General features: G+C 41.3%; 1 protein-coding gene across 2 annotated transcripts in view; it reads right to left on the reverse strand.

Moving 5' to 3' along the window:
- Window positions 1-25,069, reverse strand: part of OGT (O-linked N-acetylglucosamine (GlcNAc) transferase) — a 51,544-nt gene that overhangs the window by 20,730 nt on the left and 5,745 nt on the right. For both annotated transcript variants that reach the window (XM_034781704.1, XM_034781705.1), the window contains exons 3-14: window positions 23,461-23,704; window positions 19,675-19,743; window positions 16,500-16,616; window positions 14,572-14,651; window positions 9,835-10,030; window positions 8,113-8,253; window positions 7,470-7,570; window positions 7,143-7,296; window positions 6,935-7,036; window positions 5,990-6,169; window positions 4,823-4,981; window positions 1,435-1,524 (exon numbers count right to left, since the gene is read on the reverse strand). In XM_034781704.1, the coding sequence (XP_034637595.1) occupies window positions 1,435-1,524; window positions 4,823-4,981; window positions 5,990-6,169; window positions 6,935-7,036; window positions 7,143-7,296; window positions 7,470-7,570; window positions 8,113-8,253; window positions 9,835-10,030; window positions 14,572-14,651; window positions 16,500-16,616; window positions 19,675-19,743; window positions 23,461-23,704 (1,633 nt within the window). The remainder of the gene's footprint in view (window positions 1-1,434; window positions 1,525-4,822; window positions 4,982-5,989; window positions 6,170-6,934; window positions 7,037-7,142; window positions 7,297-7,469; window positions 7,571-8,112; window positions 8,254-9,834; window positions 10,031-14,571; window positions 14,652-16,499; window positions 16,617-19,674; window positions 19,744-23,460; window positions 23,705-25,069) is intronic.

Below are 25,069 nucleotides of genomic sequence, written 5' to 3' on the forward strand. Positions count from 1 at the left end.
CCTCTTCTTCAAGAGATGTCCCTGTGGGTGCTCCACTTCAGGTGATTGAAAAGCAGTATCCCTTAGGATGGTAGGGACTTCGGATGAGGCAAGAAGGCTGTTGACAAGACAGTTCTACCCAATCTGGTGTCAGATGCTGCAGTGTGGATGAGAGCGTAGTGATTGGTGAAGGTAAGGTTCGATGCCCAGGTAGCTGCCTTGCATATGTCTGACAGTGGGACATTCATCCAGCCCATACTACTTTAACTTGCTGACAAGAATGTTGTGGGAGACCGTATCAAAAGCTTTGCTAAAGTCAAGGTATATCACGTCCACTGCTTTCCCCTCATCCACAGAGCCAGTTATCTTGTCACAGAAGGCAATTAGGTTAGTCAGGCATGACTTGCCCTTGGTGAATCCATGCTGACTGTTCCTGATCACTTTCCTCTCCTCTAAATGCTTCAGAATTGATTCCTTGATGATATGCTCCATGGTTTTTCCAGGGACTGAGGTGAGGCTGACTGGCCTATAGTTCCCCAGATCCTCCGCCTTCCCTTTTTTAAAGATGGGCACTACATTAGCCTTTTTCCAGTCATCCGGGACCTCCCTGATCGCCGTGAGTTTTCAAAGATAACGGCCAATGGCTCTGCAATCACATCTGCCAACTCCTTTAGCACCCTCGGATGCAGTGCATCCGGCCCCACGGACTTGTGCTCATCCAGCTTTTCTAAATAGTCCTGAACCACTTCTTTCTCCACAGAGGGCTGGTCACCACCTCCCCGTGCTGTGCTGCCCAGTGCAGCAGTCTGGGAGCTGACCTTGTTCGTGTAGACAGAGACCAAAAAAAAGCACTGAGTGCTAGAGGATTTGCAGGACTGCCCTAATGTATGCCAGCCATCCTTGGACTCCAGACACTGTTTTTGCATCTGAGGATCATTTAGGATGTAGTAAAACTTTTGCCACATACCTTTGATCCAAAAAGGTGATGGAGGTAGAAGCTGCTCCAGTGCCTAAATCTCTCAGTTATTCCATTATGCAGGTGGAATCTTTCACCAACCTGCTACGCCATGGTTGCTTTATTATTGTTTGAGTAGCATACAGCAGCCTTAATGTACCCAAGAATCAAGCCCAAAATATTCAGCCACTGTAGCAAGTCTCCTTGATCAACTTAGGCTATGTGCATGACTATCGTTTTAATCCACAACCAGCCACCCACATTAATAAAATTCCAATAGTCACACTCAAAGTTCACACGATGCCCATCGATTCCCTCCATAACGATGAAACTGCTAACATACACTACCACAAACTCAAGAATTCTGAAGATCACTCTTACCATTACCTGTGAGCATAATTTGTGCTCCAAGAAATTCACTGTGGCCAGAATCCTTAACCACAGGTTGAGATCTCCATTTCTGAAAAACATGCTGCAAATTCAAAAGAATGAAAGCTCACCTGAGAGAGGTCAATGAAATGATTTGCTTCCGCCATCACCTTTACACGGAAGTTTGTCCCATCATCAGGGCTGAGGGCATAACAGAACACCTAGGATATACAGCACTACAAGTTAATATAAGTACATGAAATTTAGCCTATTGACTAAAATTTCATCATAAATGCTATGTAATTACTCTACATGTTATCCTCATTCAAAAGAGGAAATTGTTTAGGACCAAGTTTAATATTTTACACAAACATTAGCCAGTTATTTTGTAAGTGCTTTGAACACGAAAAATCCTAAATAAGGGTTACGAAAATTGCATATAAGCAGCTTAAGCGTTTGTTAAAAGTGTAAATTTCACAACTGGTCTCACTTTTGGATTGATATTTACACTCAGCCCATTTTTCATTATTGAGTCTCCAGCCAATCAGTGGATAAGTTCTGGAGAAAGCAATATGCAACTCTCCAATTAGAAGTGTGACATGGATCCAGTGACAAAAGCAAAGGGTGACAAGGTATGCAAACATTTTTACCTTTAGTAAATCTAATATTTACTGGTCACTGATTCAAACAGTCAACCTGCATGAACCCAATTAGTCTAGAGCAGCGGTTCTCAAACTATGAGGCAGGCCTCCCAAGAGAGGCGTGAGCTGTGTGCTTTTTTATTTCTTTTGTGAAGAGCGGTGGCTGTCAGCCCCAGGTGGCTGGGACTCATGCATAAGGGCTGTGCACATCCAGGAAGTGGGGATAATGCCTGAACTCAGGCACTCCTCCTCCTCAGCCCCCAAATCCCTCAGCTGGAGGTGACAGGACTCTGACTGTCAGCCCTGCCGCAGCAGCAGCAGTGCAGGAGTAAGGGTAGCAATGGGGAGCTAAGTATCCTGTTGACTCCCTGACACTGCTATGCTGCTGCTGGCGCAGTGCTGCCTTCAGAGCAGGGCACTCAGCCAGCAGCCAATGCTCTGCCTTCAGAGCTGAGTGGCGGTATATGTACCTGGGGGTGGGAAGCCATAGCGACTACAGACACAAAGAAGCGGGGCTCAAATAAGTTTGAGAACCACTGGTTTAGAGGGCCAGATGCTGACTTCAGCATGAAATAGTGGATTCAAGTTCCGTTTGGGGTTTATCTTTTCATTGGTATATAGTGAAACAACATCCTCACTCCAGAACAAGTTAAGATGTTTCACTGCCACACTCTGCTTAGAAGCCAACATAGGTATTTACTGAGAGTCCTGTGGCACCTTTAAGACTAACAGATGTATTGGAGCATAAGCTTTCGTGGGTGAATACCCACTTTGTCAGACGCATGTAAATTCGTGGGTATTCACCTATGAAAGCTTATGCTCCAATACATCTGTTAGTCTTAAAGGTGCCACAGGAGACTCTATTGCTTTTTACAGATCCAGACTAACACGGCTACCCCTCTGCTACTAGGTATTTACTGACTTCCTGCCACCATTAATGTTTGTACCAGAGATTAAAAAAAAAAAAAAAAAAAAATTTTTTTTTACTTGTTAAAATTTCCAAATGTAGCTAAAGCAGCTCTTTCATGAAGATGACAGGGTATCAGTCTGATATAAATTTGCTATTTTTATATCTCTCGGCTAATCTGAAAGTAGTAGTACTTTTTGTGTTTATCAGGAAGATAATCACAAGCGTCACCATAAGAGAAGCAAAGAGAAAGGGAGTCGGGGAACAAGTTTCCAAAGTATATATGCATCCGAAGAAGTGGGCTGTAGTCCACGAAAGCTTATGCTCTACTAAATTTGTTAGTCTCTAAGGTGCCACAAGTACTCCTGTTCTTTTTTCAAAGTATATATGAAAGTTTAGGTTGATTAAGTCAGCTGTCAGTGTTTTGAACGCAAAGGGATGTTGTGACCTGGGGAAGTTTCAGTCAGTTCTGACTGATCCAATAAATAAAGCGTCTTTGCGAATAAAACCAAAACACTTTTTTGTTCCCCTTGGTGGAACAAAACAGCACTGCTTGGTCCTCTTGGAGGTGGGAGTGTCCACACTGTTTTTGCTGGATCCATGTTTGCTTTGTTGATCAGGAGGGGCTGCTCGACTGGGCCCAGAGTGCTGCAAGATGTCCAGCAATCTATTTTAGGATCCTGAACTACTTCAAGTTGTATTCGCAGCTCGGGTACCACCCCATGCAAGAGGACCTGTAACTGCCTGAAATTGTCAAGTGGGGAATGTGAAGATGGGGTAACTGCCTTATCTGGGAATGATGATGAAATTGCTGTAGAGGCAGCACTGATGTTCTACAGAAAACGAGAAGGGGCAAAAACAATTCTTGAACCCCGTGCATAATCCCAGCTTTCTGGGGGGAATTTCCTTAGTGGGGGGGGGGAGGAGGAAGAACCCAAACCAACCACACTCTACTATGTCTAATAGCTTAAAATACTAAAAACTATTTATGCTATATTTACAGAATGCCAGTTGAGGAAACAGCTGTGGACACAGAAGATTCTGACTCAGGCCATGCAGTGGTAAGAAGGAACTAGAGAGATATCGGTTCCAAACATCCTTTATACTCTTGGTTTAGAGCACAAAGAACAAATGTGCATGTGCGGACCAATGGCTGCTGCTTACTAAATATGTCTGGGCTCAGGGGTATGATGCACATGCGTACTGGTGTGGAATGTACATAGGGACTATCACTTGAAGAAGCCATTTATACCGAAAGTAATTCAGAAAACTGGCAATTTTTAGGGGTATAGTTATACTTACTTCATTGGGAGTGACTGAATATGTTGCAACTGTACATCTGTTTTCCAGTTTCAATTACAAATGAGTAGCCAGGACACCTGAAGCTAGTGAGGATCCCTTGATAGAAATAACCCAGGAGGGAGAGTGTAGTGTCTTCTTGAAAATGGCTCATAAGAATGTGCAATAAATATTAAGAAGTGTGACTGGGGCAGGCAGAGTTTTAAACAAACAGATATGCAGCTACTGTTCGGTAGCATTACTGGGTATCCTGATCCTGTTGTAAGACAGGTCGTGCAGACAAATGAGAAATGATAAAGAAATTTAAAAGATTAAATGGGGAAGACCCTACTAGACGATATCTTGGGACATACAACACAATGTCAGCCACTTCCTTTTCCGTACCTTGGGTACTCCCAATGATTAACAGCTCCTCCCTTATGTGTCTCTAGTTGAGGATGGGATGAATCTCCAGGTGGTCTTTCACTGCCACTTCATAAATGGCAAGATGAACTGCTATTGGGATATAAGAGACGCCTCCTCCTCCAAAAGGTGATACACCAAGAACTGCCAGGAAAGAGGACGTGACCTCAAACCTTCTGCACAATCATGCACTTTACCTTCCCTAGGTAACAGCTAATAGAGGCTCCCTGGGTATTTAAAACTTTCAGCATGCTATTTATGTTCTCTTACCTCAAATTTGTCAGGGTTATGCATTCCTGGGATTGACTGCATTAGGTGGGAGGTTGGATGATTTCCAAAATCAGAGCTCACATAGCCAACACGAAGCCGGCCTTCACTAGCCTTCAAGTCCTTTGGATGCTCATATGGTGGCTTGTGAAGGACGTTGATCTGGCAATCAAATTCACAAGATTTTTTTGAGACATGATAAACTTTAAATAAAATCAGAAGCATCAAGAGCAGAGATAGTAAATAGGATAGACTTTCAGAATTACACGGAGTTATTAATTTTCCCCATATTTAAATTTCTATGCTACTGCATTGATGACGTTTCTGCTTATCACCTAATAATATTTGAAAACCACATCTGACCAATTCCCAAGTTTCAGGCAGAGGGTTGCACATTTGTTGCTCACACAGCCCGAGCTGTGTGTTACCCAAATCGGAGTTCAAATGGAGGCTTGACTGAGTGTATAGCTTAGTCTATACATCCGCTAGTTAAAGAAAAAAGCCATGTATCAAAATTTGATCAAAAGATTAGTGTAGTAAGGGAGCAATAGGGCCAGTCACTAAAGTGCTGCATACAGGCTGATAAATGTTAAGTGCATTGAACTGGCAACACAATTAGGCAATGTAGGAGAGAGCAGATCATGTCAGTCTAAGCAAAAAGCTGAGTTAATCGGTCCTAAAAAAAGAGTTCCACCCTATGGGTCCATGGTCAGGATAGGTCAGTGTGGAGATGAGGCAGGATCAGATATTGAGGGAACAACATAGGATTCTAGAGAGACAAGGTGGGTGAGGCAATATCTTTTATTGGACCAACTTATGTTGGAGAGAGAGAAAAGCTCTCTTGGGACTGACGCACTACACCACTACAGCACACACAGAAGAACTCTGTCAGATTGGGGGCAGGAGGGAGGAATTGCCAGAGTAAGAGGTTTTGGCAGTCGTAACTGATGGTTGTTAAATCTGACTGACCTCTTCCCAATACCAGAGAATACCACACTGTACAAAACCAGGAAGCAAAGAGACCTATCAGTCTCAACAAGGTGGTAAATCTGAAGCCTGAGAAACACTATTTTAAAATTGGCATTACATACCAGAATATAATTGACCAAAGCACAATCTGTTTTTCCTCAGGTATAACCAAGTATATGGAAAAGTCTTCAAAGTTCCTACCTTATCCAAACAGAGATTTCCATGTCTCTCAGCAATAGCCTTCCTAAAGCTGTGAGAAAGGGGGTACAGCATGCTGTGATGAGGGTGGACAGATGGCAGTCTATTCTTCTCCAGTTGATCAGCTACAATGCTGACCAGCTTTTTCATTCTTTCATCATAATCTGTCCAGTCACAGACAATCTAAAAGAAGAAACAAAAGAACCAGGGGTCATCCAATGAATTTAATAGGCAGCAGGTTTAAAACAAAACCAAAGGAAGTACTTCACACAATGCAGTCAACTTGTGGAACTTGTTGCCAGGGGATGTTGTAAAGGCCAGAACTACAATGGGTTCAAAAAATAATTAGCTAAATTCATGGAGGACAGGTCCATCAATGGCTATTAGCCAAGATGGTCAACGATGCAATCCCATGGCTCTGGATGTCCCTAGCCTCTGACTGCCAGATGCTGGGACGGGATGACAGGGGATGGATCACATGATGATTGCCCTGTACTGTTCATTCCTTCTGAAGTATCTGGCACTGGCCACTGTCAGAAGCCAGGATACTTGGCTAGATGGACTACTGGTCTGACCCAGCCTGGCCATTCTTATGAAAAATTAAATGGCTGGTTAGAATACTTTAAACAACTTTAAACCCCGGTCAGAGCTTTGAGAAGTTCTGTTTACATGGGACTGTGATTAACATTTCTTCCATTCCAAGAGATAAAAAGACACTTGACAAGTATTTTAATAACCATTACAGCTCCCTTGTATTTCAAATCGCCTATGACCCAAGCACTGGTCCGTAAGAGAAAATGGCTCCACAGTCTTATTTTCTAATTTGACCAAGAGTTATTTCTGCTCCTTTTAAAATAGATACACTGGATCCTTAATATGTGGTTAGTCCTAGATATTTACACTAGAGTAATCTCCAATAGAATTACAGTCACAGCCCTCTCTCCTCACCTGCAAGCAGTGGGCTAAGTTGCAATAAGCATCTGGGAAATCAGGTTTCAGTTTCAGAGCAGTGCGATAAGAAGCAATAGCTTCTGGTATGTTCCCTGAATCCTGCAAAAGCAGAGACTAAATCAGCAAGCACAAGCAGATTCAGGAATGAGTTTGCCAAATGCATCACCGTGTTATAAAATAAAAAAAGTTATGAACATGGCTATACCTTGTGAATAGAGGCCAAGTTACTGTGGGCATCAGCAAAAGCAGGATTTATCTGGATGGCACGGGTGTAACATTGTAAAGCTCCCTGAACATCCTGCATCTCCTTTAAAGTATTCCCCATATTTGAATAAGCATCTGCAAACGTGGGGCTGATTCTAAAATTAAAAAACACACCATACATTATCCACAGTACAAGTTGCCTGTCCTCTAAGAATGCCCATCCAGACTGCTATTCGATTATTGGTTTGCATAACAGTTGTAAGCCATTGTCTAGACTGTAGAATTCCTGTCGCAGGTCTTTGAGAATTTTAAAAAGCAAAATTCTTACCTAATAGCCTCTTTGTAATGCATCAGAGCTTCCTGCAGCTTTCCTTGCTGCTGCAGAACACTTGCTAAATTTGAATGGGCAGCAGCAAACTCTGGGAACACCTACAGGAAACAAAGGAGAGAGTTAGTTTGCCCCTCAGATCTTAAATAAATAAATAAATAAATGGAGATATCCTATCTCCTAGAACTGGAAGGGACCTTGAAAGGTCATCGAGTCCAGCCCCCTGCCTTCACTAGCAGGACCAAGTAGGGATCTGGGGCAAAATCAGTAAGTGGCCCCCTCAAGGATTGAACTCACAACCTTGGGTTTAGCAGGCCAATGCTCAAACCACTGAGCTACCCCTCCCCCCTGCAGGGCATCACATTGCAGAAGAGTTAGAATTGGGTTAACCCACGAAAGTTTATGCCCAAATAAATCTGTTAGTCTTTCAGGTGCCACAGGACTTCTTGTTGTTTTTGTGGATACAGACTAACACGGCTAACAATGGACAACTATCAGAGGGGTAGTCTCCTTGGCAAATTAATCAAATCTTAAACAGAAGTACCACTGCCTCTATCTACTTCTTTATCAAGTACAATCGACCCCTCATATGTTCCCAGCTTTTTTGTCCACATCCTACCCTCTTCCTTATATCCAAATGTACCTCAAGAGCTTTCCTGTATAGGCGAACTGCCTCCTCAATGTTTCCCTGTTCTCGCTTGATGTTTGCCAGATTATTAAGTGAGTCTGCATGTGTGGGACACAGACGAAGAGCTGTATTGTAACATTCTTCTGCTTCAGCAACCTTAGAAACAAAAAGAATTGTGTTCAAGCAGTACTTAAAATAAACAAGCAAGGGAATTGCTGTTTAAGCAATGTTGCCACAGAAATATCAATAAGGTGGTCACCACTACAATACGTTACTCCTGGGGGAATTCTTCGGGACTGCATACCCGCAGAACTCCCCCTCCCCCGCAGAATTACTGTGCTTCCCTGCAGAAAACGACCACGGGTGCAATTTTTTGGGGGGGAATGCCCCCACAAACAGAAGTGAGGTATGGGGGGGCACACGCCACTGCCACCCCCCCCCCCATTTCTGCAACTGCAGAGCTGCCCAGCTGAAGGCGGTTGCATCTTGGCTCCAATGACTGCAGCTGAACGCCGCCTCTCGGGCCCCAATGCCAGTTGTGCTCCCCTTCTGTGTGCTGGGGAACCTTCCTGTTTTCGGTGCAACTGAGTGCCAGCGGTAGGGCGGGGGGGAGAGAGGCAGTGGGGAAGGAATAGGGTGGGGGGTGGAATAGGGTGGGGGGAGAGTAATGTGGGGGTGAGGGGAGGGGGAAGGAGAAGAAAAGGGGATAGGATTTCGGGGGAAAGCGGGAGCCCAGCATGCAGCTCTCAGCAGCAGCTGGGGCTCCCCCGTTAAGCAAGCCCATCGAACCCTCACCCTGACAAGCCCTACCCCCTATACCTGGATCCCTCAGACAAGTCCCCCACACAGACCCCTACTCCACTGAACCTCAACCAACTGCACCTGGACCTCCCTAAACGACCCAGGCCCCACTCCCCCCACCCCTGAGCCGCAACCACCTTCACCTGGATCCCCTGCACCCAGAACTCCCTAATGAGCCCCTGTGCATCCAGATCTCCCACTGAGCCACCCACACCCAGATTGCCCCATACAGGAACTTCTCACCCTATACCTGGATCCCCCCACAATAAGCCCCTCCACACTTTGATTCTGCTGGGCTGAGCCTGCCCACCCACACCAAGTGCACCTGGCACAGATGGGTAGGACCCCCATGGTGTTTCTTGGGCAGGCCCAGCTCTTGCACTATGTCAGGGTTGGGTACAGCCTCACTGCTGAGTCCCTGTACCAGATCTCCCACCTCAAAGCAGCCAGTAACCGGTGCTCCCAACTACCATGCTGGAGTCACATTTATTTACTGACAAAAAAATTTGCAGAATTTTAAAATGTGTGCATAATTTTTAATTTTTTAGTGCATAATTCCTTCAGGAGTAAATATGTCTACCTTTAAAAGCTTTAAGATGGAGCATTTTTTGCTCCTATTATTTCTCCTACAAGCTGACAAGCAAATCAAATACTAAAGGCAACATCCCACCTTAAAGTTCATTATCATTCAAGGCATTGAAATAAGTACACCACTAACTTGATATAACGCTGTCCTCGGGAGCGAAAAAAATCTTACCGCATTATAGGTGAAACCGCATTATATTGAACTTGCTTTGATCCATCAGAGTGTACAGCCCCGCCCCCCCGGAGCACTGCTTTACCGTGTTATATCGGGTCGCGTTATATCAAGGTAGCAGTGTATCAGCTGAACCTCTCAAATATAGCAGACTGCAAAAAAACTGAAATGCTCCTTACACTGCCTTTCTCCTTTAGAGCATTGGCCAGATTACAATAGGCATCAGGGAAGTGTGGCTGTAGCTCAATAGCACGTCTGTAGGTGTCTATTGCCAGATCTATCAGTCCTTGCTCATAATACACACAGGCCAGGTTGCCATGCACAACTGCATGATTAGGACTCAGACTCAAGGCTCGTAAGTAGGCTGCTACAGCTCTGTAACGAGAGATGTGTGATTAGTGTTCATATGGCCTATGTAAGATGACAGCAGAAAGTTATTTTTACATTTAACTTGGTCATAAAGGTAACCTACACTGAAGAGAAAATAGGGTTTGTGCCTTTTGCTGCTTTGAGATCAAGGCATGAAATGTCTTGTCTACCCTGTAAGAGTAAGGGAAACTGGAGAAAAATGATTATGACATTACAGAAATTAAAAGTGAAACCCATCTGAGGAGACAAGTGATTTATTCAGACTGTTTAAAAAGCTTTTCTTGTTTTTTTGTGACATCTATTTAATTATCAGACTTGGGAGCAGAGTGTGTTATTCTCCCATCAGTTAAGAGCCAAGAGAGCTTCTAATCCACATTGCAGTCTTCAACAAATTCACACACATCTCCAATCCCCAACAAAAAGGACCTGAAATCCCTAATATTTCTGAGGTAGACACACACAAAAAACAAACTCCCCTCACAGGTCTCCTTTGTGTATCAAACTAAAAAAGGATTAATTCCCCCTTCCCAACCATCGCAAGTCACTTTTAAAGACAAAAATAACTTTAAATATATTTCTACTACATTAAGAAAAATCAGGTGTGAATGTAATGATATCTAAAAGAAAGTAATACATACAGAGACGTTTAATTCCTGAAAACAAGATTTCTGTGGCCAACTAAATATCATCTCTACAGAGCTAGTGTGAAAAGAAAGGAACAAGGTGTTTAGAGGACAATCTAAGTAGCTTCTAGAAGTGGTCTAAGATGCTGCCCTTCTACACATGGAATGCCTTCCCATCCAAATCCCTCCTCAAGCCCCCTTTTTCCATACAACCAAGGAGAGTCATTTATATTGAAGATCCACACATTATTTTTCCATAATGCTCTTGCCGTAAATAACCTTGTATTCTTCTGGTTCTCATCCCTGTTCCTTCTCGTATACCCAGTCCCTACTATTTTATTACCTTCCCCTTTGTTAAACAGGTCAAGTTAAAATTAGACTATGCTTTTCAGGACAGAGACCTTGTGATTAGTCTACAGCGTGCCGCTTTTACCACATTTAGCATAATACATTTCTTGCCTTAACAGGTACCCTGATCCAGGAGTTTCTTCTCTTTTGCATACCAGTCCTCCTAAGGGGTACGTTTTACTTTTGCAACGATGCTACCTCAGCAGTTTTCTGAGATAATGTAGCCAAGCTCAGTCCCTCTTATCAGCCAACTTTACAGTCTGTTTCCAATAGTACCCCTTTGCATTATTTGCTTTATCTTACATTTATCTACACTGTACGTGAACAATCCCCATGTGGGATGAAATCAAGTGTTCTTTTTGCTTGTGATTACTCTTACTTTAGAAGCTATGAGGAACAGGAGATCTTGCTTTAAAAATGCTACTCTGACTTTTACACTAAATTTATTTTGTCAAAATATATCAATTTAACACAACAAAGTGTTAAATTATGGCAAGGCACTCAATCTTATTATTGTAGCTCATCTTTCCATTATTCTGCCTCCTCATCCCCAACCCATGTGTCATTCCTTGCTCAGTTACGTGTAATTTAGATTGTAAACATGTATTAAGAATCTACCTTTTTTATTTGTCTGAAGATCATGCACACCTGTGCTTCTATATAAATAAAAATCTCATGTGGCTAAGAATCTTGATTCCTAGAAAATACATTAATTTAATAATGCATTTACACAGTGGAACAGATCACCAAAAGATAATCAACAAGTCAGATATCTTTCTAAGAAAGATGTTCTAGTTTAACCACACATTATGGAACTAGATATAGGAATTACTGCATCAAATTCTAGGATCTGCATTGTGCAGGTGGCCAGAATAGAACATAATGTGCCTTTCAGGCCATCTATGAAATTCAAAAGATGCATGTCAGTCAATAGAAATTATAACCTTATTTAAGAATAAAAACACAGTTTGGTACATAGCTCTGAAATAGTACAACCTGGCTCTTTTCCCAGGAAAAAAATTATGGACTAAAATTTGAGATTCATGGGTTCAGATTAACAATGATCTCACAAAACTAAAATGAGATTTTGGGCAGGCCAATGAAGACATCCATGCAATGTGTTGCAGCAATCAAAAATATATGCTAGAGAATATAAAAAAATAGATAAAAGGTTCTCAGCTGAATATAGTGCTACATTTTAGTTGTCCAATCTCAAAAGTGGAAGAGCAGTAGCATGAAGGATTTGAAGGTCTGGAATTAAGTGGACATAAAAAGCATATCAAATAAAATGGACTATATATCCTTTCCCATAAACCAGAAGAAGTGGGGGGGGAAAAAAAGAGGGGGGGGATTCAAAATGAAGAAGGTTGAAAAATGAAAGAGAAAAAGCTGATAGCTATACAGGATTAAGGAACTCTCTTCCTCCTAAATCCAAAGTGATCTGAAAGTGGAAATATTTTATAAGTGGCTGGTCAAGCATCAAGTACAGGCATTGTTGAACTAGATGGGCCAATTTTTTTTGTTTTGACATGGCAATCATATATAACAACAAAGCTACCATTGTATGTGCTCTTCACTGATCTTACAGCTCACAAATTTCAACCTGTGTAGTTAGAATTGGAAGACCGAGCCATCCAAAAGTCACCATAATAATCCAGGAACCACCTTCCCAATAATAGTCAACTTGCAAATTCCTAGTTCGGGCTTTCAGAAAGAAACAACTCTGGTTCCAATGAATGAATAACTAACTATCTATGGTACTCATGGCCCCCGCACCACACTAGTATGAGAGCATCACAATCTTTAATGTATTTATCCTCCCAACACCCTCTCTTGAGGTAGGATAGTGCTATTTTTATTTTCCCTCTTTTACAAATGGGAAATTGAGGCACGGTGGTTTTCCCAAGGTCACATGGGGAGTGTCTGAGTGGAGGAGAGAACTGAACCCGGGTTTCCTAAGTCCTAAGCACGGAAAGGGCAAATTCAAGAAAGACCAAAAATGTTCTGCTATCAACTCACATCTGTCTCATCACCCTGAAATTAAAACAAATGGGGACCAGCAATCTGTCTTGTCCAGTATTCTGTGAGACAGAGGTCTGTACTGGATTCTTCAGAGAAAGTTACAAGGAACCCTGCAGTAGCAGTTACGGAATAAACAGTCCTCTCAGAAAGCTTCTTCCTAGCCCCCATTATAAGCTTCCTTATGCCTTGAAACACAAGGATTTATATCTGTTTTTTAAAAAAACACCAAGAGTTTTAAGTCTTAACTTTTGTAACTCTGGATGGTCTCATTAGCTACATCAATTCTGAAACTATTTAAAATTCTACACTCTTGGCTTCAACAGTATCCTATGGCAGTGAAATAACTGTGTATTGCATATAACAGTATTTCCTTTTATCAGTTTTAGGTCTGCTGGCAAGATTTTAGGATTCCCAAACTTTAACAACCTGTGAACCCCTTTCACTAAAATGTCAAGTCTCACGAACCCCCTCCTAAAAATGAATATTTCCAGGGATTTTCTCCTTTACCTGAGTATAAATGATAAAAGCAGTGATCTTGACAAAATTTGTTTTTATGATATGCTTATTAAATAATAATCAATAGTGTGTATCATTACAGTATTTTTATTACATTATGAAAATGGCAACACTCTTCCAAGGTCTCACTTTCGTAGCTTGAATAAGCCTGTTATAAGAGAAGGCTCCTATGTTTCATCAAGGAGTATCAGATGTGAAACAGCATGAAGGTATTTAAGAAGCCAACTCAAAGAGTTCCTCCTACACAAGCACTAAAGTCTTGAGCAGTCTAGGCAAACAACGCACGTTACAAAGCTTAAACTTGTTCATAATAATTTTAGAAACAATACTAGCTGCCTATTTAATTTTAAAAACAGCAAGAAATATCCACCTCCCTTTCCATTTCTTATAAAGAGTCATGAAGTTTAAATCACCTCAGTGTAATAGATATGCTTGCTTTGATCTGCTTAGCTCTTGGAAGTCCAGGGGCTCCAGGGTGCTGGCCCCGTGCTGCCCAGGATTCCTAGGGACAGCTCTGTCCGCCATTAGGGAATTTATTCCCAAGAACCCCTGTAACATTTCACGAACCCCAGTTTGGGAACCACTGGTCTAGACTCTAGATTTACTTGGTTCCGCCTCAGCGCAGGGGCCTGGACTTTATGACCTCTTGAGGTCCCTTCCAGCCCTACACATCTATGATTCTATGAACGCAAGTCATCTTCAATGGAGCAGGAAAGTCTCAATAGGGAAAAAGAAAAAAAAAAAAAAAAAAAGAGGCACAGAAGAACTAAAAAGTTTTGGTAAATAGCCTAACTACACTGTATTAATAAAAATGAGATGAAAGCATAAGATCTCACAAGAAGGATACCGACAGGGGTAGTGTAAGACAAGACTAAATTTCTGCTCTCCAGGAAGCTCAAAGCTTGCATATCAAGAGCATGTTTCTCCTTGAATTGCAGTCTTTACAAGCAATGCTTGAAGAAAGAAAAGCTTTCTAAATTAGAAGTCCATGTCTGGTTAAGCATCTGATTGGCTGCTGAAGGGATGTTATATGCTTACCTGTCAAATATCCTTGCCTCCTTCAGAACATTCCCCAGATTGATGTAAGCATCCAAGAAGTTTGGGTCAAGTGTCACAGCCTGAAGATATTAAAAAAGGTAACAAACTTTGAACATTACCACATACCTTAAACAGTACCCTAAGAAACCCGAAGTTAATATTTATTTAATGGATATAACCCAATTTGTAAACAGTTATTTAAAGGATCTATAAACAAACTACGAGTAAGGAAGATGAAAGGCAAGCATAAAATGCTAATATACACAACATATTCCTGCTTGCTTTCTGGAGTGAATTTAGCACTTGTGAAAGATGCTGGATTGACAACAGTGAGGACTGAAGTCCTATTTTTATCCACAGAACACATAACAGTACGAGCTTCCCTAAACTGGCCTACCAACATATAGAATCATAGACTTTAAGGTCAGAAGGGACCATTATGATGGTCTAGATTGACCTCCTGCACAACGCAGGCCACAGAAACTCACCCACCCACTCCTGTATCAACCCTGACCTAGTTGTCTCCATGTTCATACAATCCCTTGCCTGTCAAAATGGATTCCAACAGATGCCAATTGTGGTTGTTTTATGTTATAAAATAAACTAACATCTTTCATCATGTAGTATTCTTGATATTTGCAAGATCGTACGGGGTCACTGCATCACAGTGATGCTGAAGCACAGCTATTCTGCACGATGGAGCAACAGACAACAGCGTTTATGGCTTTACAACCAGTGAGACTTAATGGAAATTAAGACGTGTCTGGGTGAATCACTCACACATTTTGGTGTGAATCCCTTCCTATAAGAACAGTTTTCCTCAACCCCACAGTTGTGCCCTAAAGATTTGTTTGAAGTTGGGTTTACTCTGCTTTACCCCCACTAATGTAATGCTATGATTTCTCTACCTGTTTTAGGAAACAACCCTCCTGTACTTGCAGGGTTAAGAAATGCAATCCATATCCCTCACCTGTGGCAAAATACTAAGCCAACTACAATTTTTTTAGATGCTATAGAGACAGAGTCGGTACCAGAGTAAAAAAGAGCAAATATTGTATTGGTCTTTAGAAGGCTATTCTAGCAAGTTCATAGCCGGTACATTATTTTACTAGGAACTGAAAGTATGCTAATAAATTACAGAAGATACAAAATAAAGAATGCAGATGATTAGATTTTAGATAAGCATTTGATAGACTAAAAACGTAAAAGTGATTCAGATGAAAACTACCACATCGACTACAAATAGCTGAATGATCATAATTGCCATTTGTGATTCTTGGTTTATATCACGGAGGCCAAAAAAAAATTGTCACGTAGGATATAATAGGACCGGATTTAGACCATTAAGGAATCTGAAGAGAAACAGCACATTATCAGATTACGCTAACTGGGAGGTGTTGCACACTAGCGAGAGCAGGAATTATATATACATAAGAATCTATAAGTAGAAACATGAACAGGAAACAATATTTAACATCCTGGGAAAATGCAATTAGTACATCTGTTTAAAGTAATTTTCCTAAGCTGCTTAACGGAAAAACTTGGAAACAGCAAACTGAAGAAAACTACTTGAACAGGAAATTGTACTAGCCATCTTTATTTAAGAGTGCGCAGATACTACCAGGATGACATTTTAGAAATGCTTGTAATAAAGCAGTTCTCAGAGGAGTTAGAGATGGAAAAAGGCTATTAAAGCCACTTACCTATGAAAATTCCTTATTACAGCAATTCTAAAACACTACTCCAGTGTTACACGTGAATAGGTATTTCATGAGTTAAGTTATACTAATAATTAACAATATACCACATTGGGTAGTAGTATATGCAGACCTGAAGACTTCTCCCAGCTAGAAAAGTGCTTATTTGTATCTACACAATTCTTTGCTCACTAGAATTAACTGAAGAACATGACAGGCATAAACAGTTACCTTTTCAAAATGATGAATAGCAAGCCAAATTTCTCCTTGAGCATTGAAAACACAGCCAAGATTACTCCATGCTACTGCAAAGTTTGGTTGAGTCTCAATTGCTTTCAAGTAACAGGCCTTGAAACAGTTAAGAAGAAAGATAGAGAGGAAGGGGAATATTTGTAAAAAGAAAAATGAGAAAAAAAAATAATCGTCAGTATTCCTTCTCTAACCAGCCAAAAGTGATCCTGCAGTATAGGCTAGCTTGCGCCAAAACTAATGCACTGTAAACAGCTGGCTGATCCTGCGCCAGCGCAAACCAAAACCTAAGTGCAAACCCACCATTTTTCAGTTATGCTGATCTTTAGGGAATATGCCTTCAGATACCAATTCACCTGAGGACATAAGTGTTATTACAGAACGGAGGATTTTTCTTCCAAATCATTTCTAATTCTGACTTGTCTGCCACATCTAGGAATCATCAAGAATTTACTCCATAAACAACTGGTTTCCCTTGGATACAAAGGCCTTAAGTCAGGAAAAATGTATATGATTTTAGAAGTACTCTGAAGATGTGGATATAAAATGTTTAAAAAAAAATCTAGAAGCAAACTACTGAAAGTGGCGTTAACATTTTTGAAGGCTTACCTGTCCTTTCCCCTGAGTCAGAAGTTATATGCAGGTTGTATTTTATTCTGCTATTTCTACTCACAACTCCTCCCTCTTGAATATATTTTCACTGAGTCATCTCAGCCTCAAAACCTCAAATAACAGAATTGCATGAAGGTTTAGGTCCCTGTAATGCAAGCGCAAGAAGTCGCTGGCGCATCCTAACAGCACGCCGCCACGCTATCGCTGCAAATTGCTGTGCTACATAGACTGCCCCAAGATAGAGTGAACGGCCAACCAGAATCATTAATCTACCAGACAGGCCCATGTAGAAACTTCCATGTTAAATTTGACATCTGGACTAAATGAACGGTGACCCGATTTTATCTAAAAGGGTATGGCATGGAGCTCAGACAGCCGCCCAATCACAGATTAATCATCTAGTCAACCGTTCACAAGGGCTTACTCGCACGCAATGCGCGTTACCGCTGCGCAGCCTTTGCGCTACTGCAGGATCACAGCGCATCATCAGAAGAGCAGAACGCTGCAATCCAAACAAAGAAGAAAAAAAGGAAAAAATGAACAACCAGAAGAGTTAGAAGCTTTTACTATAAAGTATTTCCAATTATTATTTCTTTTTTTTTTTTAAATATCTTAATTTACTTTTACTTTATTTCTTTGAAAGAATTGTGGCTAGTAGTATAAAACATTCTCTTACATTACTTGCTTGTAAATAAAATATTTTAAGCTGTTTCTGGAGCCACAAGACAGAAGATTCAGGCATGGAGGCAAATGGTTTTGCTGTGGCAGTTACAAACCCGTTACCATATTTCTCATCATGTGACTTTTCGGTGCGTTCCTTGCTGGAAGAGGAGGAGGAGGTGTGTGTCTGCCCTAGATCCAGGCCTCGAGCTCCCTTCAGCGAGGCACCTTACGCATGGAATAGGAGGTTTCACCCACCTGAAACCTTCTAAATACAATATCAGTGGTGAAAAACCAAAAACAAGAGAGAAAATAAAACAAGATCATTAGTAAAAGTTCAACAAAGCAATTGAAATTCTCTGGATATGTCTAACATGGGAATGAGAACAATCTGTAACATAGGAGTCATGCAGAAGGGAGAGGGTTAATCAGGGCTATTACATACAGCAGGGACTTTTTTTTTTTTTTTTGGAAGAAAGGCTCTGAAATGTCTACCAAGAAATTAAGTTTTGGTTCAAACTGTAAGGAATTTGCTGGCTTGATCCTTCAAATGCACTGATAACCAAAGAAATACATTGCAATTTACTCAAGATATTTTTCTTGCTCAATGAGTTCTCAGAAAAAAACAGAATAACTTTCAAACTAGGTGTCTCCAGAGCTCTGAAACAAAGAGGTCAGCAACCTAAGGCAGGCGCAGTGTCTTGGCCTATACCAGTCACACTAAAGCTGCAGTGAAGTGCAATGCATGTTAGCTGTCCACTTGGTGGGCTGAGAACCAAGTGTCTCAAAGACATTTATAATTGGTGAACTACTATTTCAGAATCTGCTCAGCTCAGATCTGACCAACTGTGAATTATGCTGGTCTAGACAAGTATGCATCCGAGTTGTCAGAAAAAAATATGAACAATGCACTTTAAAGTAGCACTCCCCTTACCCCGTAATAGATAGTGCTGAAAGCAATATCCCTCCCCAAATGGTGCTGCAGCCAAACAGACAGCTACACTATTCATACACTCCACTTGTTAGCATGCGCGTGGGGCTTGGAGTGACGGACGTGGAGTCCAAAGTCACTCTGGTTTCTCCACACTCCTCACCCCTGCAGCGCGGACGCGTAAGGTGGCTTGTAACAAGACCATTTTGTTTTGCAATCAAAGTTTTAAATATGTCAAGAGCTTTAAAACCCATGTTGGTGTTCAAATTTTCAGTTTGGGAAACACAGACTGCTAGAAGCCACCTTTCCACTTTAGCAAGTTTTCTTTCAATCAGTTCATTTCCCAAACAAACCAGCTTTGTCCTTCTGATGCTTTATTTTGGGGGAAGACATGGAAGCACAAGTTTAGGGGATGATGTACTGCATCTATGATAGTTTATTAGCCTTTCTTCCACTATAAAGGTGAGGGGAAAGGTTAAAGAATAAAATCTTTAAAAGCCAATATTACAGAGTAACATTTGGATAAGGTTCTTCTCCACTTACAAGCCGCAAAGGACTTTAGAAGAGCAGCATTTTCAATAGCACCTGCATTGTACAGGAATCTCGAGCTAAATCACAGGCTCTCTGCTTGGCACCAGCAGGCAAGCCTCAGATTTGAAGGAATGTTATTTATTTCCAGATAAGATCATGGTGAAGGCCCTGCCCAAGACTTCAGAATGATATCAGATAGTCTAGTTCAGCAGAAAGACTCAGTAATGTTCCGTTTCTTGTTTTAAACCAACATTTAACATGGACGTGCCATATCTTGCCCTGCAACTACGCTGGGGCAATTCAGTGCCTTCAGTTTTCAGCAGTTTCTCAGATTGTTTGCAGATCAACGCAGATTTGAAGACTTGGTGAAAAGTTCAAGTTTTCAAAACATTGATGTTTAAATGTATTCTACTGAACACCTACCTTGGCTTCTTCCAAGCGACCCAGGGCTTTGAGCAGGTTCCCCAGGTCACTACGAACACAGTACAAGTCCTGAAAATCAAAGTCATGTTGTCAGCAGCTGCACTTGGGAGTGAAGAGACCTCATGAAAGTGCTTAAACTTCTCTAATCCCCTAGTGCTCATTGTTTTCTATTGTACTGTTCAAGATCCTTCGTAACCAAGTAGATGAGGCCTAATGACTTCTCTAGACCTAAAATCTTTGATGTAGTGCGTAATCAAGCTGTTAAACAGTAATATGGTGACTCCTATAAAGAGAAGCACTCGATTAATCCAATTCCAGTAATGGAAAAACACCAACAGCAAACAAAGAAAATAAGTTTTTAGGTCTCGTTTTTGTATGAGAGCCTCAATTCTTTTGAGCAGTAGTGAAAATAATTTTGGGAGAAACTATCAAAAATCTACCTTAGGTCTCAAACCCATCACCCTAATCGTACCTTCATAATTATCAGTGCTTTGTTCAGATTCTATTGTGATGGGAACCTTAAGGACCTAGACAGAAAGTAACCCTGCCTCTAAGGCAGCTTTTCTTTTCCAATTTTGTTCATTTGGTAGTTTGTCCCATTTCCCCTGCTTCGCTGTCTCTATTTTATCATTTTCTTACTTTCATTGTAACCAGAGCCAGGACTCAGAACTAAAAGTATTATTTTGGCAGCAAATGGGAGGACCAGGAGAGGAAGGCATTTCCAGCGTCCACTCTCCGGAAAGATACACATTTTAAACTTGTTTTACATTGAGTAGAACACAAGGAAACAATAGTGCAGTATTCCTGAACAGCGCACAAGCCGACAGTGTGCTGCAATGAGGAAAGCTAAACCTAACAATTTTTTACCAGAGATTATTTTTTAATCAAATAAAATCAAGGTTTTTAACCACCCCAGGAAAAAGCCAGTTAGAAAATGCCTTACACTTGGACTATTTTAAAACAGTTTTGTTAATGGACACCACAATACACTTAGTTTTAGTTACATATTTAAACTGTGGTTACACAAGACAGTATATGTGGATTAATTTACGGATGCACAAAAAGTAAAACTGAGTGTGTATAATACATAATATATGTATGTATAATACTGATCAGAATATCTGCATACATTTTGCTTCAGTACCCTCTCAGGGAATTTATACATGTCATGACCCATTTCGGTTTTCAATATTATATAAACATAAGTCAAAAACATTTGATTATGTGAAAAAGACAATGCAGAGTTGTAGGCCTGAAGCATTAAGCAATCAGAAGCATGCACAGTTGCAGACTACCAGTCCAGGTCCTATTGGTCATGCAGCATACTATAGCAGAAGACCAACTTTGAACCTACTCCTCAGTTCTGAAGGAATGCATCTAAAGTTTGAAATGATTTGTTCTATGCTTGCTGAACTTCTGGATACTAAATTATTTCTCGCAGACTCCTGGTTTAAACCAGTATTTACCAGCGCCCGGTCCTAAACTAGTTTTTCCCCGGGAAACTGACAATCCTGATCCAGTAGCCAATTGTCCCACTGCAGTCAGCAGAGCTGTGTGAAGTATTTGGAGATCACAATGCAGACCAGAGGTCAGCTCAGGCCTAATTTTAAACCCTGACATGAACCTGAAGCAAGCACAGCCCAATGCAAATACAACCTGAGTGTGTTGAGGCATTTATAGAACTGACCCAAAGATGACCCTTCCCCCTGAACTTGTGTCAGCATGGCCTCCTCGGCCTTGGGGTTTGGCCTGGTGGGGGTTTCCTGCCACCCTTGCCCACGGAGTTGACATGACAGCTGCTGCATGCCCTGCTCCTTCTGGCTGCCATGGCCTCATTGTACTGTGCATGATGTGGAGTGAGAAATCTACATCAGTCTTACTCCACAGAGACATTGTAGTGGCCAGCAGGAGAGGGGCCTGCAGCCACTGCCACACTGACCGCATGGGTAGGTGGTGACAGAGCCTACCTTACCTAACCCCACAACTGTATTCTGATTCTGTCAGATTGCAAGGCTCTAGTGAAGACTAAAAAGATAATGAACAGTAACATCTTGGCATTAGGTATTTGACAAAGTCACTAAAGCAGATGATCCCATCCAAGGGAACACAAATGTTAAATATTAATCTTTTTTGCATCTTGTTAATCCATAGTATGGATTTATTAGTATTTAACAACTTTCAGGTTTATAGGATTTAAAAACTTCAAAAGATGTTAATGACAGTACAGCATTCCCTAGTTCTCAATCCAGAGATCAATTTTTCCCTACTCTCTTCCTTCTCACAGAATTTCCCCAGGTAAGTCAAAGGCATCAATAGCAAATCACCTATTAGAAAAAAAAATCTAAAATCATTCATAGGTTCCAAAGCCATAAGGGACCACTGTGATCTAGTCTGACCTACTGTATAACACAGGCCACAGAATTTCCCCAAATTAGTATATCTTTTAGAACATCAATCTTGATTTAAAGATTGCCAGCAATGGGGAATCTACCATAATCCTTGGTAAACTATTACAATGGTTTATTACCCTCGCTATTAAAAACGTATGCCTTATTCCCAGTCTGAATTTCTTCAGCTTCCAGCCACCGGATCACGTTATATCTTTTTCTGCTAGACTGAAGAACCTATTATCAAGTATCAGCTCCCCATGTAGGTACTTCTAGACTAAGGCTTAGTCTACACTACCAACCTATGTCAATATAACTACATCCCTCAGGGGTGTGGAAAAAATCATACCCAAAGCAATGTAGTTATATTGACCTACCCGCCAGAGTAGACAGTACTATGCTGGCAGGAGAGCATCTCCCACTGACATAGCTACCACCTCTTGGGGAGGTGGATTAACGATGCCAATGGGAGAACTCTCTTCCTTCAGCATAGAGCATCTTCATTAAAGCACTACAGCTGTGCCAGTGCACCGTTTTAAGTGTACACAAGCCCTAATCAAGCCTCCCCTTAATCTTCTCTTTGTTAAGCTAAACAGGTTGAGCTCCCCGAGTCTACCACTATAAGGCATGTTTTCTAATCCTTTCTTCATTCTCCTGGCTCTTCTCTGAACCCTCTTCAATTTATCAACATCCTTGAATTTTGGATACCGGAATTAGGTATTCTGACAGCGGTCTCACTAATGTCAATTACAGAAGTAAAATAACCTCTCTACTCTTACTCGAGATTCTCCTGTTTATGCAGCTAAGAACTGAATTAGCCCTTGTGGCAACAGCATTGCCCTGGGAGCTCATGTTCAGCTGATTATTCACCACGACTCCCAAATGTTTTTCAGAGTCATTGCTTGGGAAATTTCCTTTATTAACTCAATTATACAGGTAAGTATATAACAAGCAGTCAGAACATTCCCAGAAATAATTTTTTTTTTTTTTTTTGCACAGACAAGCAAAGAATGTCATGCCTTTTAAAAAGCATGTTAATTGTAAAAAATCTGATCACTAGAAACACTGTCAGCGGTTCTCAAACTGTGGGTCGTGACCACATTTTAAATGGTCGCCAGATTGGCGTTAGACCTGCTGGGGCCCAGGACTGAAGCCGACGCCCAACCTCCACCGCCCGGTGTGGTGGGGCCTTGGCTTTGGCCCTCCAGCCCAGGGTCTCGTAGTAATTGGTGCGATGAAGTTTGAGAACCCCTGCACTAAGTCTATGGTTAGGGTTTCACCACCAGCCTTAACTCTTCAAACCATCATGTAAACCAAAGACTTCTCTATCTGTACTGAAGCAGCAGTGTGCTTGATGGTGGGGTACAACATGGAGCTCTATGAACAGAGTGTTACTTACAGGATTGTACTGAAGGGCAGAAACATAGGCTTGTACTGCCCCTTCCATATCACCTGCAGCTACCAGTGCAGCAGCCAGATTAATATATCCATCAATGAAATCTGGTTTGAGGCGTAGTGCATGCCTATAATGCTCAATAGCTTCTTGCAGCTGCCCACGTTCCTTGTACACATTCCCTAGATTCGAGTAGGCTTCGGCCAACAATGGATTCTGTTTAATAGCCAAAGTGCTGAAGTGAGCAGACCTGGAGAAAATCAGACAGGTTAACACAAACAACTTGCCAATAGTGGGGTTTACAGGCAAGCCTACAGCCAGAATTACTGGTACAATCTCAAATCCAGGGCTTTGAAGCGGAGCTGGAGTGCGGAGCAGCTCCAGAGCAGTGGAGCTGCAGGTTTTTGCCTGGTGCTGGAGCGGAGCCAGAGCACAGCTCCAAAGCCCTGCTCAAATCAGTCAAAATATATAACCAATTAGCCATCCTTGAAAACCATCCAGCAAGTTTTATCTGCCCAGGCATAAAATCTACTATTCCAACTTCACAATATTTTACATGCTCATTCAAGACAGATTACTTGTCAGAAGTAAGTTGAATTTTGCAAATCTTCTGGCCTAAGATCACACTGATGAATCAAAAACACAGCAAGACTTCTATTCACACTTTTCACAGTTGCAGGCTTTGGCACTCCTTCCGATCAACCTACACATGTTTTTTCTGACTCTTTTCAACAGACAGTATAACAGGGAGGGGTGATGTAGAAACTTTTTGATCCCTAAACTTGGGAAATATTACACTTGATCTAAACCACATAAAATGATACCAATGCACTATGGTGAGGAGATGCTTGTAGCAATAATTCTAAACACACCATTTAATTACTGTAGTTACACCTCCAATAACTAGAACAGCTAGCAAGCTTTTAAACATCTGAGGCATAGCAGAAAGATTAATGAAGGTAAAAATACACCAATGAGTCACCTCTGAGGCTAAGAAAATTTCACAAAGGTTCCAAAGAGAGGAACATATTTCAGAGGTAAACAACATATGTTGCGGCCTAACAGCTAGTGTCCAAGTGGCACCAGAAGAAATAAGGTATAAGTGCCTTTGAGTGCACCTGGTACATACAGTTGATGCTGATTTGTCCATTTATGGCATTAAAAGAAGTTCTGTCACATGTTTAACCAACTTAAGCTATTTAGAGGAATGCGGGCCTCTCTCTATTCTTCAATTCCGTTACTTTGAGCACAAAACCCAAAGCTCTGAGGAGGCTTAATAAAAGCTAACACACTTTCATGTGTTTTGCATGAAGATTGTCATTTTGGAGGCTCCCATTCCCAAACTGGTGGAGTATGGTTTCACAGAACAGAATTTACCAACCTTGGACACGACCTCTACAGAAAGTGGTAAAAAAGCCCAGAAAGAAGATTAGACACTACCTTGGAGTTGTCTGAGATGCTATTCACCATAACCAAAGCCAAAAACGGAAAAATAATCTAAGGTTAGTGCCCTGACCTTCTCTGTTGTCAGTCAAATAGTGACTCAAATATCAGTTTTGATAACAAAATTAACTAGAATTATAACAAAGTTTCTCATAGTTGCAGACAGCATTAA

Source organism: Trachemys scripta, chromosome 9, assembly GCF_013100865.1.
Source record: "Trachemys scripta elegans isolate TJP31775 chromosome 9, CAS_Tse_1.0, whole genome shotgun sequence".
NCBI lineage: Eukaryota > Metazoa > Chordata > Testudines > Emydidae > Trachemys > Trachemys scripta.